The sequence below is a fragment of the Ambystoma mexicanum genome, chromosome 4q (genome assembly GCF_040938575.1).
Source record: "Ambystoma mexicanum isolate Mex_15411 chromosome 4q, UKY_AmexF1_1, whole genome shotgun sequence".
Taxonomy (NCBI): Eukaryota; Metazoa; Chordata; class Amphibia; order Caudata; family Ambystomatidae; genus Ambystoma; species Ambystoma mexicanum.
Genome location: NC_090928.1, coordinates 1,238,137,068 through 1,238,157,074, shown reverse-complemented (window position 1 = coordinate 1,238,157,074; position 20,007 = coordinate 1,238,137,068). Strand labels below are relative to the sequence as shown.

Genomic DNA, 20,007 nt, shown 5'->3' with positions numbered 1-20,007 from the left:
GTACCCCTGCTCTTTCCCTTGTATTAGTAACTACGAGGGAGTCCGGAATAGAATGGCCTCTGATGTACAAAGGGTCAGAGGACGAAGGGCTGAAGAGCTTTTCTATCCGAGGGTTGACCCCTCTGACTAAGGCAGGATTGGAAAGGGAAGGAGTTATTCTTCTCTTTATAGAAGCCAGGAGCGGAATAGACTGACTAACAGGGGCTTTTTCTTTAATACATTTCTCTACAAAGTCTATGTCAGGAAGACTCTCCCCTGTGTCTATTTCAAAATGTGCTGCTGCCTTGCGCAATAGTGCATTAAGTGAAGGTTGGTCATCTATGGGAGAGGCGTTTCCAATAGGTGAATCCTTGGGAGGAGAAGGGTGAAAGACATCAGGGTCTGAGTGCACTGATGGGGATTGCCAAGGCTGCACTGATGGGGATTGCCAGGGCTGCGAGGTAGCTGTATCTTCTTCGAAAGCTCCTGCACTAGTGTAAGGATCTTCTTCAAACCCCTCTTCCTCATGTTCTTCCTCTCCACCCAAACATTCCTCATCTTCCTGGAGGTATTGCTCCTCTTCAGTGAGGTCATATACTTCTGTAGAAGGGGGAAACAGCCTAGGAATCTTGACCCTAGGGTCATCCTGGGGCCATTCTCTTAGTCTTTTGGGTGTGGGTGGGTTTTGGTTTCCCAAAAACCTTTCCATTTTCTCCATACAAGAATGGAGTCTTTCAAGGGTCTCATGGGGGACCCTTGAATAGTCTAGAGGGGGGAAATCAGTGTTTTCACCTTCAAAACGCTTATAACGCTCCCACAACGTCGAAGAAAGGTTTCCGTCTCCCTCTGAAAAGCCCTCCGGTAGTTCAGAAGTGCCCTTAGATGAAGGGGGCAGTTCCTGGCTACTCTTGTGCTTTTTCAGCGTTTCCATAGCTTTTTGTGAGGTATTCGACGTTTGTTTCGTCGTCCGCTTACGTTTGTCTTCGGAAACAATTCTCGCCAGGCTCTCGACAACGAGTTTGTCAGTAGAGGACTCTGGTGTCGACGTTGCCTGCGTTACGCGTTGTTCCTCGACGGCCGCTCTATGGAGCGTTACGTCGGATGATTTTGGGGTAGCGCCCGTATTTGATGAAAGCCCAATCGCTGGTCGCGGCTGCGTTTGCGGGTGGGGCTTGAGACCCTTACGGTCTGAGATAGATGCCGGAGTGCCCTGCGTCCCCTTCGGCGCTGATGGATCCTTCGTCTTTGACGAAGAAGAGCCGTGGGTTGTGTGCTTAGGCCTATGGGGTCTGTGTGCGTCCTTGTCGCTGGGGTGTTCATCCCCATAAGCAGGGCGTGAGCCGAGCCCGTCGGGGCCGGGGACGGACGTCGAGGAGCGCGAGCGCTCCTTCTGGGGGTTAATGACTTCCGTAACGGACGTCGAGTTATCACCCTCCTCGTCACTTTCTGTAACAGCGGCGGCGGGTGAGGAAACTGACTTCGACATAGCGTAGTCCGCCCACCTCTTAACTTTGCGTTCTTTAAGAGTTCTTGGTTTCAAGAGCTTACAGGCCGCGCAGCTGTCTTCCTTATGATCGAGGGGCAAGCAACGATTACAGAGCTTGTGTTTGTCCTTCCAAGTGTATTTGCCCCTACAGCGTGGGCAAAACTTAAAAGGTGTCCTCTCCATAGCTGAGGCAATAATAACTGGTGATAACAACCCCAGGGGAAAGATAGGGGAGAAAGAAAGACATTCTCAAAGAGAAGATAAAAGTTCGAACCCCCACTCTCCCTACTGTATTGTTGGCCGGCGAGGCCAGGCCACGTGTTTGGCAGCGCCGAAGGATCTCCTCCGTCTCTTCCCCTCTGTCGAAAACTTGCTCGGCGGAGAAACAGCTTCACAGCTAACGTCGAGGGGAGGGATCTTTAACAATATAATAAGTATAATTAAGGACCGAGGTCCGTCGTAAGTATTAGCAATGTCTCTCTAGGAGCTCCGCGTAAGGCGACCAGAAGCTGGGCGGAAAAAAACAATCTGAGGGACCTCGACGCGTGAGGGATTATGGGTACAACGCACGTCACTATAGGGATAGTGTTACAGACACGCCTTGTCGACGCCCCCTTTTCGACTACGAAAAACAAAATGCAATACTCCGCAGTGACCACTGGATGTCGGACATATGCACAGCATGTGATTCTAAGCAGATTAACAAACATCAGAAATAGTTTTATGAATACAAACAACATTCTCAAGCCCAGAAGCATTAAATCATACCAGCAGAACCTACAATGAGAGTAAATTAACTATATCTGCATGCAGTCACACACCACTGGAGGGTTTTACAGAACTACTACTGGTGTAGGGTTCTAGGAATCCAACCTTTACTGGATGAGATGGGTACATAGTATAATCTAGCTCACTTGGTAGTGTGACTGAGCAGGTAGGCTTAAGACTCACGAGGGAGAGGACTGGTGTCAAGTACAGTTGGCAAGTACACAAGCCATAGGTTGGCCACACAGATAAATATTTAAACTAATTAAAAGGCACACTTGCATTAAGTTAAGGGAAGTAAAGACACTATGCAGGTGAGAGTCCGACTGATCCTTCCTGTTTGGTGGTTAGCACCCAGATGCCTTTTTGGCCTTGGTTCTTGTGCTCAACTTGTTTTACATTACATTACATTACATGCATGTTTATGCACAATCACAGCTGCCTATTCTGTTGGAAACCCACCACACTTGAGATTTCAAACACAGTTTGTACCAACAATGACTACAGCAGGGAAAAATGTTACGAGATTTACCATAGACCTTAGTTATAATGTAGGACCAAAACTAATATGATCCTTTTTTGTGTGTTTTTGGTACAAATAATACCTTAAACAAAAATGTGTTAACATTTAAACAAAGCACATCAAAATACAGACAATACTTCATAATAACAAAATCATTCTTTCTAATACCAAGAATTATCTATACATAGTTCTATTTTTTGTTAAAACCACTGCAAGAAAAATAAAACAATCGAACGATTAAAAGCGGACTCTATAAAATGAGCCATTTCCTATCCTAAGAACAGTGTTCATCTTGATTTAAAGTACTTTGGCAGATATTTTAGAGTTACTCAGAAATCTCTAATAGCACCATAGTCAAAGCTTTTGATAGTGAAAATTGCCACAATGGAGAAATTAAGCTTCTTGAGACGCTAAAGTGCATCTATCAGTTCCACCATGGGATCGCTGTGGCCGATTGGATTAATTTATGCACACTCCATGACCAATGGTAAGGTAAAGGTAGCTGCTAAGGTGGACTTTACGCCCAACGGTTTAATATGAGGGCACGTAGGTAACTCAGCACCTTGAAATATAATAAGTAGAAATAACCACAGGCAAGTTAGATTGTTGGGGATAAATGCTCTCACTCTTGGTGCTGTAGCTGGAGGGTCCACGGATCACGGGCGCACCTCTTCTCCAGACAAGCAAGTCTAACAGCTGGGCCTGGCAATTCCGATCTCCGTCAGCGACCTAACCAATAAAAGCATCATAAGGATGGTCCTCGGGCTGAATAAAGAAGACTCTGCATCGGACTCTGATGTTGGAGGATCCCTATCGATGCAAAAGGCGGGAGGTACAGTTGGCGAGACCCCACATGGGGTCAGCAGGCATGATGAAAGCAGGCCCATCTTTTTGGTCAATAGAAGACGCTGCAGACCAAGGATGCAAACTTCCCTTGTCACAACAAAGATGGTTATGAGTTTTTCAGCCCAGGGCTAGAAAAGGTCCATGCAATACAGAATATGCCCGACAAATACTACCTCAACTAACTCTTCTGAGCTGCTGTGGTTGAGAACAGCAGAGTAGGACAAAAGATTAGTTAAGCCCACTAGTCTAAGAGGAGGACATCATCTCTTCCAGGTCTCCCCTGTTAATAGAGGGGAAGAGCTTTGCTTGCAGTAGCTGACTTGGACAATGGTCGTTCCAGCAGAAGTCCTTTGGCATTACTCTGTCAAAACTCAAGTTTTGCTTTCTTGGCTCCAGTCCTCGACATCCCAAATAGCACCAGACCCTCTTATTCACAAAGTAGGCTCTGAGAGACTGCGGCACAGCACACCGACTGAAGGACCTCAAACATGCAGAGTGGAGGTGTCCAATCCTGCGCAGCCTGCTCCTCTAGAAACAATGACATCACTTTTGCAGGTTTGTGTATTGGCGATGCCTGCATTCCTCTACCAAATTGCAGCAAGTTCACTTGGCTTATTACAAGAAGCCCTCAAAAGTGCTTGCCCACATATGGCCATTCCCTGCCCTTCCTGGGAGGAAGAAAGCCAACAAAGAGAATGAAACCAAAGATCAGTGCTTAAACCATTTTGGTAAATGGCAAATATGCTTTTCTGTGCTAGGAAATAATGGTGCACGGTTGTGTACCTATTAAACAAAAATAATTAGCACTGCGCAAGCCTGTTCAGGATATATTAAAAAGTATCAAAATACAGTTTCGAAAAAAAGGGGAAACAGAGTTTCCCTACAGCACTCAGCATAAAGAAGCTATTTCTGCTGTGCCATAGGTTTCAATGGGCGAGCATAGTCACCCTACACTGGAAGACTTAAGGGCTTACCAGTGCCTTCAAAACAAAATGGTTGAGGAAAATTTAAAAGAACACCTACCATAAAGCCAACCAGGGTTCAAATAAGTCAGCAGATAATGCTGGGGGTCCCATTGAAGGTGGTTTGAAAAAAACATCCAAACAACTACCAACCAAAAACACCCAGTCAAGAGTCTTCTGGTGACATGATGAAAAGCACTGTTTTGTGCTAAAGCATTTAACGATCGAAAAACATATCAATTTAGTCCAATTAGTTACTAAATGGATGCAGATCCCATAAAATTGTAGTTGCACAATTTAGGAACCTATTCTGGAGCTTGAACTGAGGTACATTTTAAGCACAGATTACATAACATGATGAAAGTAACACATTTTCAGGCTCCAAATTGACACCACAGATCACCTTCAAAAAGCATTATCTACAGGCCACAGAAAAGCATGCACTGTAGTGCACAGAGGTACCCATCGCATATCAGTCAGCAACTTTTGTTTAGACTGGTGTCAAACGCAAAGGCCACAAGGAATCAATGCTTATGACACAGTCTACTTTATGCCCCAACATCAACTATTCACAATCCGAAACAGGTTTTCGATGCGAAATTTTACATAACGCCCCCAAAGAATAGAAGACAAAACAAAAACAAGTTGTTAGAATGGGATAATGATCAACAAACATCAGTGACTTGTATTGGGCTACAAATCTGTACCATCTGTATAAAGGTTAAAATACAACAAAATCATTTTGAAATGATTATGGTACTAGAGATGATGCAATTGGTACAGGCACAGACAACAAAGTACTTAGTTTATGCATTTGGCAAAGGTTTTAAATATGGGTAAACATTGCATTCCCACCCCCTCTACAAATATATAAAAAGGTATGCCAATCTCACCTGGTGAAATTTCTGTTTTTTTTCGTCCGACAGCTTTTCTGCAGCAGCGTTTGATATCTGCGTGGTTTGATTGACTGGGTGCTTAGTACCGCTAGGTGCTGTGTACGGCACATAGGGCCCAGAGGGACCATGGCAATCAGGGCTAAATGAAGGAGGTGAATGGGTCTGTGGTATGTGAGATTGTGCAGCGCTTGTAATGTTGAACTGACATGCAGAAGTGGGGGGTTGTGTGTTTTGAGGTGCATGACCAGGAATGGAGTGCTTTCCCAATTCCAGAGCAATAGTGCAAGGCTCCTGAACTGGAGAAACGACTCCCAATTCCATGTCTTCACCTTTTATGGAGTAAGGAGATACCAGCTGCATAGACCTCTCTCGAGACTGCCCAGTAGAGACAGTTGCAGAGAGACCATGAAGGGGACTCAATCCAGGAGATAAGGTGCGACTCGTATGTGGAAACTCCCAGGACTTTCCCTTTTCTGATTTTGTGGTGCGGTCTGCTAGCTCACCAATTTCAGCTATTTTCATGTCAACTCCTACTGTCATCAGCATATCATGGATGTGTTTAAACTCCCCATCAGCATGGTTGTCTGACTCCTCTTCGACAGGGGATTGCTGATCTGGCACTGCCTGTATAGTATTTTCTTCCTCGTCGCCATAAAGAAATTTCTCTTCATCTTCTACGTCTGGGAAGCTATCACTATCCTGGCTAGTGCGCTCCTGAGAACACTGCAAACCAGGATCATTAACAAATGTGTCCTTTGTCATATTTTGAGGCTTCTCAGCCTGGCTTGAAATATTTCCAAGTTTTACATGAAGGGTGGTCTTGTCCGGAACGCTCTCTTTTGATGATTCATTCCCAATCTCAGAAGGGCCATCTTTGCTTATTTTTTTTAGCAAACTTTCAACTATAGAAGAGAATGCATTGCTGGAGCTCAGGGAGGATGTGTCAGGGCCCGACGGTTGATCAGACTCTTTGCCAGCATAACCTTCAAGCTGCAATAGAAAAAAAATGACAGTTTTCCTGTGTTCAAATTCTGCATCACCTTAGATTCAAATACAAGTTCATTAAATTACCTCAAACATGTCCAAATAAAAACATTGTTGTACTATCCAATAACGCATGCACTTTCTGAATGCATTTAGTCCTGAAAAATATCCCAATAGCACAAGCCTTTGGTTGGGCCATATAAAATATCCGTAAAAGCGAAGTGTGTTATGATGGGACTTGGTTTCACAGTAATAGGAACAATGATCTTCATGGTGTTTACAGGTTGCTTAGTCTTTTCTCTTCCCTCAACAACATGACTTGGTATGTGGCCTAACAGGGGATTTTGAGGAGACCAGCACGCCACTCTGAAATGTGTTCTTTTGGAGTTAAGCTGCACGTCCACAAAACAAACCTTATCTTGCTTTAGATATGATCGTATTTAGATAAATGTTGTGATATTCCATTAGCATTTTTGTTCTGGTGAATAACGTTTTCACAAGTGTGTGCGCTATTCTTTATAGGTGAACATTTATTTTCAATGAAACAAGGCCAGCGAGCGTTTTGTGCCGCCAGCGCTTTCTCAAGGTGGAATATTCACAAAAGTATCTCCTTTTAACCTTATGTGGAAGAAGGGAAAATCACTATCTGATTATGGTGAGATATTGTTACTTGTTGATGCAGTGTGTGCCAGCAAGCCGCTCACACCCACCAGATGCAACACTGCCATTACTTACTGGAATTGGCGTGTTAGCTTAAAATAATATGTGCATCATTCGCATTTCTAATTATGCTTCACTAAGTAATATTATCCTGCCACAGTCACCAAGTAATTACCTCCTCTTTCACATAAGGCTTAGTGGAGCCCCTTTTATGACTTTTCAATCTTAAAAAAGCCACTAGTGCACAAACCTTGCACCCCATAAACTTAACACCAAACCATCTTTAGTTCATTAGGGTCTCCCGACCCCTAGTACCAGTAAGAAGAGCAGGGAATAAGAACCAGAATCACCATGAAGATCATTTTGCCTTTCCGTTGTCCTGCTCTCACCTCTTTAATAGATGAACAAGTTAATTCTTACCTTGTAACTTTCTTTCGACGCGATGTTCGCCCGACGTATTCCTTATCTTTGATAATACGTTTCCAGCTTGCTGGCCTCGGAAATTTTTTCTGTAGAGGGCGCTGCGCGTCGACGTCCGCCGAGTCGATGTCCCTCGACGGCCACCGTATGGGCGCCGACGTCACCATGCCCATAAATAGCCACGCGCGGCGTACGTTGCTCAGTTCCGTTTTGTAGCATAAGAAAAGTCATGCCTGAATTGGTTATTGACCTTGAAGGAGCGTAAGCTGCAACCACTAGGGAAGTATTACTGCGGAGATGGATGGGAGGGGCGATAAGGAATACGTCGGAGGAACATCCCGTCGAAAGAACGTTACAAGGTAAGAAGTAACTTGTTCTTCGAAGGGATTGTGTCCTCCGACGTATTCCTCATCTTTGATAGACTCCCATAGCAGTGGCATGTAATTGGAGGTGGGAGTAAGAATGTTATGTATCCCTTTAGGGATGGACCGAATGTAATACGGCCATGCCAAATCTGGTCTCTTGACTAGTGGAGGAATCCAGATTGTAAAATTTTGTGAATGTATGTGCGGACGACCATGTGGCAGCCGCACATATGTCTCGGACCGGTACCCCTCTTTGGAGAGCCGAAGAGGCTGCGATACCCCTGGTTGAATGAGCCCTGAGATTTTGGGGTGGCTCTTTCCCTGCCAGTTTGTAACATTCCAGAATGGCCAAAATAATCCACCTGGAAATGGTTTGTTTTGTTATGGGTAGTCCCAAATTGTGACCGGAGTATCCTACAAACAGTTGGTCTGCTTGCCTGATCCTAGCCATTCTGCTGATGTAAAAGCTGAGAGCTCACATTGGGTCCAGCCTATGTAGCCTTTCTTCCTCTTTCCCCGGATGGGGAGGAGGGTAGAACGAAGGTAAGGTAATTTTCTGAGTAATATGAAATTCAGAAACCACCTTTGGGAGGAAATTAGGCTTCACCTGTAGGACAACTTTGTCCTTGTGGAAAATTGTATGTGGGGGTTTACAGGAGAGAGCTTGTAGCTCGCTCACCCTCCTAGCAGATGTTAGTGCTACCAATAGGACAGTTTTAAGCGTGAGAAATCTCAGCGAACAAGAGTGAAGTGGTTCGAATGGAGTGCCCATTAGGAAGTTTAAGACTAAATTTAAGTCCCATAAGGGAACCTGGAATGGTTTTGGAGGATAAACATTAGTTAATCCTTTGAGAAATTGTATCACTAGAGGTAGTTTGAAATACGATGGTTCCTCCGCAGTGCGCTTGAAGATTGAAAGCGCTGCGAGATAGCCTTTTACAGTGCCAACTTGAAGGCCTGTGTTTGCTAAGTAGAGTAGAAACGATAAAACCGTTGGTGTACCACATGAAAAAGGGTCGATATTCTCTTCCCTACACCAGCTGCAAAATTTGTTCCAACGGCAGCAGTATAAAGACTTTGTTGCTGGCCTTGTACCTCACCCTTTCAGAAGCCAAGCGTGAAGGTTGAGGGTTCTGGATGGAGAACCTGACCTCCCTTCTGCGAGAGAAGATTCTCTTTGAGTGGAAGACGGATTGGAGGGCAGATGGACATATTTAGAAGGTCCGGGTACCACTTTCTCCTGGCCCAGTCCGGGGCAATTAGGATCATGGTTTTCCGGAATCTTCTCAACCTCCTGATCATTTGAGGAATAACAGGGACTGGTGGGAACGCGTAAAGGAATGGAAACTCCCAATCCACTACGAACGCGTCTCCTAGAGCTTCTCTCGGGGGAAATTCTCTTGAACAGAACAGATCGCACTTCCTATTGGTGCTTGTGGCGAACAGATCCACCTGAGGGGTTCCCCAAAGGGCGAAGATCTCTTGAAGGACTTCCTGAGCTAGCTCCCACTCGTGGGAGACTGTGCTCTGCCTGCTCAGAGCGTCCGCTGTCAAGTTCTTCTCTCCGGCTAGGTGGACTGCCGATTGAGAGATTCCTTCTTGGATTGCCCAAAACCAGACCTGCATCGCTTCTCTGCACAGTGGCAGTGATCCTACGCCTCCTCTTTTGTTGAGGTAGTGCATGGCCACCGTGTTGTCCGTCATTTATCAGGACATTTCTCCCCTGTACTGATGGCAGGAAAGCTTTCAGAGCTAGTCTGATCGCTCTCAGCTCCAATAGGTTGATGTGTAGTCTGGACTCCGATGGAGACCAACGACCGCTGATGGTCAAGTCGTTGGCATGGGCTCCCCACCCCGTGAGTGAGGCGTCTGTGACTACTGTTATCTCCGGCCATGGTTGCCAAAAAAGTTCTCCTTTCAAGATGTTCTCTGGATAGGCCCACCATTGAAGGTCGCGGGCTACCTTGTCCGGAATCCGGAGGAGATCTGTCATTTTCCCTGAGAATTGCGACCACTGACTTCTCAGTGCCCACGGAAGAGATCTCATTCTCAGACGAGCCTCTGGCACGAGGAAGATGCAGGATGCCATGAGGCCTAGCAACCTCAAAAAGTCGAAGGCTGGGAGACGTTGGGCATTTTGAAACTTGGTGACCATCTGAAGAATATCTTGAGCCCTCAACTCTGGTGGCGAGGCTTTTCCCAGGGAAGTGTCCAAGCCCGCTCCAATGAACTGGAGTCTCTGTGATGGTATCATCTGTGACTTCTTTAAATTGAGGGAGAAGCCCAGTTTGTGAAGGAAGTGGCAGACATAATCTAGCTGGGTCTGGGATTGTTTCGAAGATACAGCCCTGATCAGCCAATCGTCCAGGTAGGGGTAGACGTGGATCGCTTCCCTCCTTAGACTCGCCGCCACTACCGACATCAGCTTGGTGAAGACCCTCGGGGCGGAGGTCAGCCCAAATGGCAGAACTCGAAATTGATAATGAGAGTCGCCAATTGCGAACCTCAGTTATTTCCTGTGTTTGAGATGGATTAGCACATGGAAATAAGCATCCTGAAGGTCCAGAGATACCAGCCAGTCCTGGAGCTGGAGGGCCTGAAGGATCTGAGAGAGAGTTACCATCTTGAACTTGTCCTTCCTGAGGAACTTGTTCAATTCTCGTAAGTCCAGGATGGGTCTCAGTCCTCTGTCCTTCTTTGGTATGAGAAAGTAGGGGGAGTACCAGCCCTTGTTCCTGTCCGCTACAGGTACCGTTTCTATGGCACCTTTTTCTCTAGCAGGTCTATAATTTCCTGCAAGAGGAGCAGATCTGGAACTTTTAGAGAACTGTTCCCCAGTGAATGACTCTGAGGGATGTGTAGAAAGGGTAGGCAGTAACCTTGGGCAACTGTCTCCAATTCCCAAGCATCTGACGTTATAGCCTGCCATTCCGTCAGATGGTGAGTTAACCTGCCCCCTACAGGTGTATTGTGTGGAAAGGCCTCAGAGTGGTTTGGGGGCGGTTGATGCAGATGCCGAGGGTAAAGAGGCACCTGCTGCGGCCTTAGTACCTTTAACCCGTCCACCTCGGGTGGATCTCCTTTGGCCTCTTTGAGCCGGCTGTCCTCTGCCTTTCCCGAATGCGGAATAATAGCGAAAGGAATTTCCTCTCCCAGAGGTTCCTGAGGGGCGAAAAGGAGTTTGGCGGATAGCAGCTCCTAAAGATTTTGCTGCTGCTTTAGAAGTCTGCAACTTTTCCAGACGGTCATCAGCCTTTTTTCCGAATAGTGAAGAGCCGTCAAAGGGCATATTCAAAAGTCTGGCCTGTACATCTGGAGCAAAGCCAGACTTTCGCAACCACGCATGCCTGCGGATTGTTGTACTGCCGCCATAGCCCTGCTGATAATGCCAGCGGAATCGATGCCAGTTTGAAGTGATTCGCACATGGCATCTTTGCCATCTTTAATAATGTTATGGAAGGCTTCCTTTTCCTCTCCTTCGGGTATGCAGTCAGCCGCTGATGAAGCACACTCCCACAGTGTGTGACTGAACCTGGCAAGCGTACAGGTGGCGTTGATGGACTTCAACACCATACTACAAGCAGAGAAGACTTTCTTCGCCATAGAATCATACCTCTCGTCATCTCTATCCTGTGGGACAGTAGGGTAAGCGGTCCTACTGCTAGATGAAGTTGCCGCTTGAACCACCAGGCTCTCTGGAGTCGGGTGTTTTGGTAAGTATTCAGGGTCAGCAGCCGCTACCCTATACTTGGCTGACAATCTTTTATTGACCGCAGGGATAACTTCAGGAGTTTCCCAATTAGATGTAATTTTCCTTTGTAAGGCTGCATGGAAGGGGGCCACAGGGTCCTCCTGTGGACCTTTGTCTAATATGTCTGTTAGGTCATCCTGTTGAAAAACAGGCGAAGGCGCAGACCAATCCATAAATTCAATGATTCTTGCCATAAGGGTTCTATAGGGTGTTTCGGCATGTTCCCCTGGGTCTAGCTTAACAAATTCCACTTCTGGGGAAGTGTCCAGTCCACTTGCCTCATGTAGTGACTCCTGTAGGTCCTTCAACCTTCTTTCCTCAGAGGTGAAATCCTCTGAAATAGGCAGTGTATTCCTCTGTAACCCAAATGTTTCCTGGTCAGAATCTTCCTCCTCTTCATAAATTGAAGATAGTCCAGGGTACTCTGACCTCTAAAATGGTGTAAAACCCATCTCTAAGGCAGAAGGAGCCAAACTCGTCATTATTGGACGAGAAAACGTCGATGTCGAGAAAACTGGAAGAGGTCTCGAAGAACTCGAGAGGATCGGGATCCTACTCGAGGACATAGACGACGGTCTCGGCGTCGTGCCGGAGGCCCTTGGAATCACTGTTGGCTGTGGTGTAGCCTTGGTCTTCTCTTTCATCAGCGTCGATGTCGGCGTCAACGATGGCGTCGAGTCGATCGACCGATGCGTCGAGGAACCCTTCGACAACGGCATCGATGGCGCCGATCCATGCGTCGAAGGAATCTTCGACGACGGCATCGAAGATGGTGCCTTCTTACCCGATGGCTTGTGGCGCTCTCGGGTGGAATGTTTCGCCAGGGCTGCGACTCGCGGCGTTTTAATTATTTGGGTTTTTCACCCAGGGTATCACCCGCAGCGGTCTTCGAGGGGGTCGAGGCTGCTTTCTCGAAGACGCTTAACATTTTCTTTCTCAATTCCTCCCACTCAGCCTGAGAGCTGTGTTTTGTGGGACAGGAGACCCTTTCAGGGGAAACAGAAGACGACAACGTCTCTTTTTTGAGTGTCTTGATCTCGACGAATGATGGGAGCTACTTCGAGATCTAGAATGGGAATGTTTTCGATGGCGAGGAGACAAATGCCTCGACTCAGCCGAAGAAACCTTCGAGGAGGTTTTGACTGGCTTACCTCTCTCGAGCTTCCCCTTGCGCTCCTTCAAGGCTTTCGCCGTCATGGACATGCAGTCCTCACACTCCGAACAATGGTGCTTGGCTCCCAAGCACCACCAGCAGATCCTGTGTGGATCTGTTATTGAAATTTTTTTACCGCAGTCTCGACATTTCTTGAAGCCGGATCGCGCCGTTGTCGGTTCCGATGAAGATGCCATCGAGAACGAGTAGGTATTTAATCGAGTAGATATAGGGTTATCCTGACTGAACTGAGCAACAACGTTCCAAGGCCCCACGAAGCGCGGAAAAACGGAACTGAGCAACGGACACAGCGTGTGGCTATTTATGGGCATGGTGACGTCGGCGCCGATACGGTGGCTGTCGAGGGACATCGACTCAGCGGACGTCGACGCGCAGCACCCTCTACAGAAAACATTTCCGAGGCCAGCAAGCTGGAAACGTATTATCAAAGATAAGGAATACGTCGGAGGACACAATCCCTTCGAAATATTCTTTTATGTTGGCTAGAAGTCCTGGTGCAAGCTCCTCATCCTTCAACAAGAAAACATTGCACAGCTTCCCTTTTCCATTTACCAATTTCAATACTCACTAAGTCATGGACTGACCATGGTACCAGTACAGTGGTTGAGTTAGTAACATATGCCTTCGGGCCTGGTATCCACAAATACGTAGTTTATGCTTGAGTAGGAGTCATGGGCCTGTGAGTAATATGTGAATGGAGGGTCCCACCCCAATCTATGGACCCAGGAGTCCACTATCCCCAATCCCGGATTGATTTCCTAAAAGATTTGGAATTGCGCTGCCCGCACCTGTTGGAGGGTCTGGCCAGACACTTTTTTCTGTCTCTTAATGGGACAAGAACCATTATAATCTCCCCCACCATCACGAGCGGGCAGTCAACGAAAAGCTGGAGCTCCCTTTTAACGGATTCCCAAAATGTTATTTGACCTTCATTAGGACAGTAAGCTGATCCCAGTTTAAGTTTATTTCCTCTCACAATTCTCTTAAGAAAAATGTAACCCCCCCTGGGTGATCGAGTTTACTTTCCAACAAAAAGCCAAGTTTATTAGCCACCACCATCGCCCCACATAGCCTCCACCCCCTTTTTTGGGGGGGATGTGTCCGAGGCCTTGTAGACTGCTCCTATGGAACTTGCCTTTAACCAATGGGTCTCTTGTATGCATAACAGGTCAAGTTTCAATTGATTACAATCGAGTTGTCAAAGACCTTTTAAACTGGGAGTTTAGTCCTCTTAGCCCACCTTCAGTGCACAATCCAGATTAATCATTGGGTCTCATCCAAAGTCGCACAACTTCTGCTCACCTCTTCCCCTTTTTCTGTAGTCTGCCTGTAGTTTACGAAGTTGACTTCCACAAACTTTTCAACCAATGTCAGATGGCCCCTATGTACACATTCACTAATAACTTCGCTTCCACCCACACAATAAGTTCTTCCCAACCCTGTTTCCAGTGTCCGGTTCTATGTTATGTTATTTGGCATTTATATAGCGCTCTATACATCATTGGTATGACCTCAAAGCGCTAGTAGTTTGAACACCCTCAGGGACCACTGTCCAGGACAGTCGAGAGAGTAGGGTGTAATAGGGTGCTTGGGTGCAACGATTTTGGGCGCAGCTGATGCGAATGCCTGATGGTAGCTGCATCCTACCATTAGGTGTGGTGGTATTTAAAATCAGTTGAATGTGTGCAGTCTGGAGGGAGTTCACCAAGACTGGGTTTTGTCTGTGTTAGGCCGGTGTTAGACACTTATATGTGCAGCTAGTCCCAGATTTCGTGGGTTTAGCTGCGTTTTATCAGAATGTTGAGGTGTTCATGGAGTATTGTTTGTATTTGAGCGGCTAGGCCGAATTGATTGAGGGGTGTAGCTGCGCTCTAATTGTGTGTCGGTGTAGATTAGAGAGTGAGCATAGTGATAGAAGAGGTGATTGTCTGGGTCGAGTTTTAGTGACTTACTTTGCGCTTTCGGTGGCGTCATTGCTTCTACATCATCGGAAAGACCCTCACAGGACCACACCATCAGTAACTGTCGGACCACTGGATAAACCTCACCAAAAGTCACTCCGAGAGCGCCCGCTTCCTCCCCAGAATCCACCTATCACGGGCAACTCATTTCCATGGTATATTAACACAACTTCAACTCCCCATACCTCCTTCCCTCTGGAGGAGCACCAAAGAAACAACCATGTGAGTGCTCCTAAAACATAAAATACTAGACTTAGCATGTCTACCCCACTGGAATTATCAGCATATAGCATTACTACACCCTTGGCTCATGCTCCAGCCTTTGCAGGTGGAGTGGTATTCAATTTCTTGAATTTGCGAGAGCCTGGAATTCACCTAACATCTTTGGGATGGGCAGTATTCACCAACAGAGTCGACTCTGCCATCAATCCACCAGAAACCCTACGGATGTTGTCCTCAGTGATTCATTTATATTTATACTGTTCACACTCAAACGCCAATGAAAAGGGGAACCCCGATCTATATCTCGTCACTTTTGTTGTGCCAATGGGGGCACATAGCCTGCGTCTAGCCAGGGTGTAGGAAGACAGGTCCTGGAATATGGTAATCTTTGCCGACCAACACTCCACCGGACCTTCCCTCCTGACTTTCTCAAGGATATTGGCTTTTATTGGGTAAAAATGAAATCTAGCCAATATCGAACGTGGTCCCAGAGCCCTTCCTCCCGCCCTGTGGGCTCTGTTAATCGTCGGTTCGGTAGTTCCGTCATTGCCAAACAATGTCTTAATCATTTCATTAATAGCCCTTACAATGTCCCTCTGCGTCTCTCCTTGCTCTGGAAAGCCAAAAAATCTTTTTAGTCTCTCCCTGGTCTCTTTAAGAGCCATATCCTCTTCCCTTTTGCCCAATTCCAAGAGTCTCATGTCAATTTGGATCTCTAAGACGAAGATGGACAACTTGTTTGTATTTGTGTATTATGTGTTTCGCGCACCAAACCCTGAGGCGCTTGAGACTTAGTTACATACATGAAAAGATACAGGAGTAGACTCCAATCCCTGAAGTCTATCATCCATGGCATCTACTTTCTTGCCGAGGCCATCCAATCTATAGCTGATATCCAACCGTATACCTCCGATTTACTCCAGCAACACTGCTATCTCTTTCTTTATGGACATCTCGTCTTCCGCCATTTCTGAAACTTGAGCAAAATGAGAGGGTTCAGGGAAAGCTTATTTAAATTTCTGAAGAGTGACATTCCAGCTCATCTATGGGAATCCACTCGCTGACAATGGAGGCTAAGGAAGTGGCATTCATATTACTTTGAAGTCTTATCCTGCAACAAGTTATGTCCGATACTGGTGGGTCCCCTGCCGGGTGAGCAACCAGCTGTGGCTCACCGTCCTTGGGTCAACGCTTGATTCTGAGGCACCGATCGAAGAGTGGGAAGCATCTCTTCCTTCTGCCACTCTCAACCCGGTACAATTGGAGTTCACCCTGACTAGGCGTTCGGGAACCCCTTCTCACAAGGCACAAGAAAGAGTTACTAATATGAGCGCGAGGGGAGTCGTCACCCCCGGCACCCAATCCTCAGGCTATCAACAAGACACCAATAAAATTTCTGACTGCAGACAGTCAGTGCCCTTCTCCTGAATAACAGTCTTACCGCTTATATTGTCATCTGAGTCCCACGTTGCCGTCAGTTTGCACTAGTCCCCAGGACCATGCATCCACACTGGGCTGCCCCTGAAACCTCTGGTAGATAGTGTGCACCAAGTTTCTTGGCAGCACCCTGGAATATTACACTGCCTCTAGGCTCCTGCTTCACTTCACAGGAAGGTGTATTGCAGAGACCTCACTGGGCCCTGCGCCTCCGATTCCTTGGCGCACGTACGGCGCTCACCTTTGTGTTTACTCGTGGGGAGCGGCAGGGGCGGCAGATCCTCCTAGCATCAGTTCACAGTGCCTCCTCAGGGTCCTCATATATGGCGCAACCAAGAAGCAATGGCCCTTCACATCCAGGCTGATTACCTGGGAACCCTGTTCTTTGAAGCTATGGTCAGTGGGGAGGCAAGTCTGTTACCTCAATGTTCCCTCTTGTATCCACATGCAAAATGGCTCTGTTCCGTGTTGTCCAGTCGACGTGAGGCCTCGTGGGCCTCTGCTCTGTTCTTGTTCGGAGCCGTGCACTGAACCTGCGCCATGAGGAATTGTCCTGAGAGCTGTCTTCGGATGGGCTATGCAGCTCGCTTTAGCAGGCCCATATCTCTGCTCTGCCAGCTCGGATCGGGTCCAATGGGGACAGCAAGGGTTCGTAGAGCAGTCTGGACAATGCTTGCAGGATGGGTGGGGGGGGGAGGGGCAGAACTAAGGGCTCAGTGCCAGTTTCTCTCCAGTGTACCTAGAGCATCACGGTCAGGCTGTCATCATCTGTGTGCCCCATGGTGGCCTCCAGCCTGAAACCTTTTGTAAGTTTCTTTAGAAGTACTAACTTGTGTGAGGAGTCAGAAATGAAAGCTGGACACAAAGTTGTCATGTTTTTGGTTAAGGACTTTTATTTAACTTAAACAGGTTGGTAAAATGCCTCTCCGACTCTGCTCCAAGAGGAGTTTACCTACCAAAAACCAAGGACCTGTCTTTGTTAGGATTTCAAGACCATCCTTGTGTCAAACGTTCTATCCTGAACCCCCCGCCCCACTACAAACAAAATAAGGCGACAAGGCAAATGTCTTTAGCCTAATATTAGCAAGCAGTGTTCTTAAATAAAAACAGAATAGCTCCAACATAAATGTTCTCCAAAATGGAAAGAACCTTCATTCCACAGGGTGAACCTCTTATCCTGGATTCTTTACAGGTATCACAAATGTCTTTGGATCTCACCGTTATTGTGTTCTTGGCCCACAACAATCCTGTGAGATGAAAACTATTCAGCCTTGTAAGTTCTTCATTATCAGAAGTTCCTTCTTTTAATACAAGTTCATTCTTTTGTTTAACAAACACTGTTTCTCCTTGAGGTACTCTCCTGCCAGTACTACTCTTGTGCTTTCAACTGCCTGGTGTAGGTTTGCCAGGACTTTCTCATTTTATAGTTCCACTTTACAACAAAGTAGCATATACCTTTCTTGGCTTGATATATCTACCGGTCTCACTTTGATTTTAAGCTTTCCCCACATTTGCATTCATTTCTTATTGGGGGTCAGGTTGGCACCCTGCCCTACCTATTCATAAATAATATTTTTAGCATTTCTCTTTCCTTAACTTCACAATGTTCAAATTCTCTTTAGCGCGATCACCAAAATGACGTGGTCCCCACTCTGCTCTGGCGGACTCACAGGATCTGTGTAGCGCCGTTGGTCTTGCTCGTGCAGAGTACCTTTGATGCTCGATTCCAACTCTGGCCGGCTCTGAAGTCTCTCCAGCTTCTTTCATGGTTCCGCTCCTGCAAGCTGGCTTCTCTTTGGCTCCCGGTAAGGACAACACTGCTTCTCTTGGCTTCCGGATGCCCAGGGTTCTTATTGCGGTTCCTGGCGTCTCCACAGCACGCCGTGCTCGCACATTCTTTCCTTTTCTACTGGCGAGCTCCTTCCCTCCGCCACACCGGCTCGCGCCACCAGCTTCCGCACGGCGGCTTACGCCTCCAACTTCCGCACACCAGCTCGTGCCCCCAGCTTCTGTCTGCGTCAACAGAGATACATCTTCTCCTGAGCTCTCTCACAGTTCAATTACCATTTGTAAAGGTCCCGCACACAGGTGTTTTCATCCAATGACTAGCACGCTCATTACACTTCACGCTCTTGTTGCTCTATATCAATTCATTCATCCGCTTTATCTCAGTTATTAGGTGGTTGAAGGAATTGAAGTCAACTGATATTAACTGCTGATTTAGGTGGTTGTGGGACTTGAAGTCCATTCATGGTTTCTGATGCATTGTACTTGGAGGGCTTTGCTCAATGATTCCACATGGAAGATCCATTCTACCTGAAGGAAAACTAGAACTAAAACGTTTTTGGGGAGCTTTTACTGTTCAGGTTATGGATGGGAGTTTGGCGTAAAGGGCATTGGAAAAAGGTTTTTGTTTTAACCTTCCCGATAGGAAGGTGTAGGGAGGTATGCGGTCAAAAGTATGACACTGACACAAAATTTTAATGCCTTTATTCAAATTTCGGGGTTTGGAAAAACTCCTGCTTTTCCCTATAGCTATGATGGGAGTAGTCTCTACCATCAAATAATAAAGAAAACACAGTCCTAGTCAGTCTCTGTCAAATCACAATGGCCTATACTAATAAAACATAATGCCTCCCTTATATCTTATACAAAACATGTGTAAAGGGGAATATGTATGGAAAGGAATTACTAGGTTACTCACCGTAGTGACCACAGTACTCCTAGTCCATAGTCCCCTTTCCTCCATACTTATGGGACATCTCTCCGTCCTGTGGGACGAGACCGGAGCACTTTGTAAAAAGCATCCACATTTTTTTTCAAAAATGTGTCCCTCCTCTCTTTCTTGCGCGGGGGCCCGGCACGCGGCCGTAACCCCGCCCACCTTGGCTCCGCCCCGCGCATCGCCCATCAGTCCTTTTCTATCGCAGGGTCAAGACCCATTAGCAATAACAGAGGAACCTTATTAGAGGGGACGGCGGGCGGGCGTATGGAGGAAAGGGGACTATGGACTAGGAGTAAGGTGGTCACTACGGTGAGTAACCTGGTAATACTCCTACGTCCCATCCCCTTTCCTTCATACTTATGGGAGATTCCCAAGCACTCCTTACAGGAACTATGGGTGGATGGAAATACCCCTTACTGAAACAGATTCTTCAGCACAGCCTGGCCGAACTGAGCGTCAGCTCTAGAGCTCAAATCGAGGCAGTAATGCTTGCAGAAAGCAGATGGGGAGGCCCAAGTAGCCGCTTTAGCGATGGACTCCCAGGGAACATACTTCTGAAAAGCAACCGCGGCTGCCTTGCCTCGCACCTGATGTGCATGGATACCTTTAGGAGGTTTCAGCTTTTGGACGGTGAAAGAATCCGTGATACAGGCGACAATCCATCTGGAAATGGAGGCCTTAGACGCCGGCCTGCCCTGAGGTTTACCGAAGGTCACAAACAGTTGGGAAGAGCTCCGAAGCTCGGAGGTCCTGTCCAGGTAGGACTTAAGAGCTCTTCGGACATCCAGGCAGTGTAGAACCCTTTCCGCCTCCGAGGCATGGTTCGGAAAAAAGACCGGAAGGGAAATCGA

General features: G+C 46.9%; 1 protein-coding gene across 1 annotated transcript in view; it reads right to left on the bottom strand.

Annotated features, from left to right (window-relative positions):
* Window positions 1–20,007, bottom strand: part of ZNF318 (zinc finger protein 318) — a 504,061-nt gene that overhangs the window by 142,022 nt on the left and 342,032 nt on the right. The window contains exon 4 of the mRNA XM_069608802.1: window positions 5,455–6,447. Coding sequence (XP_069464903.1) covers window positions 5,455–6,447 — 993 coding nt within the window. The remainder of the gene's footprint in view (window positions 1–5,454; window positions 6,448–20,007) is intronic.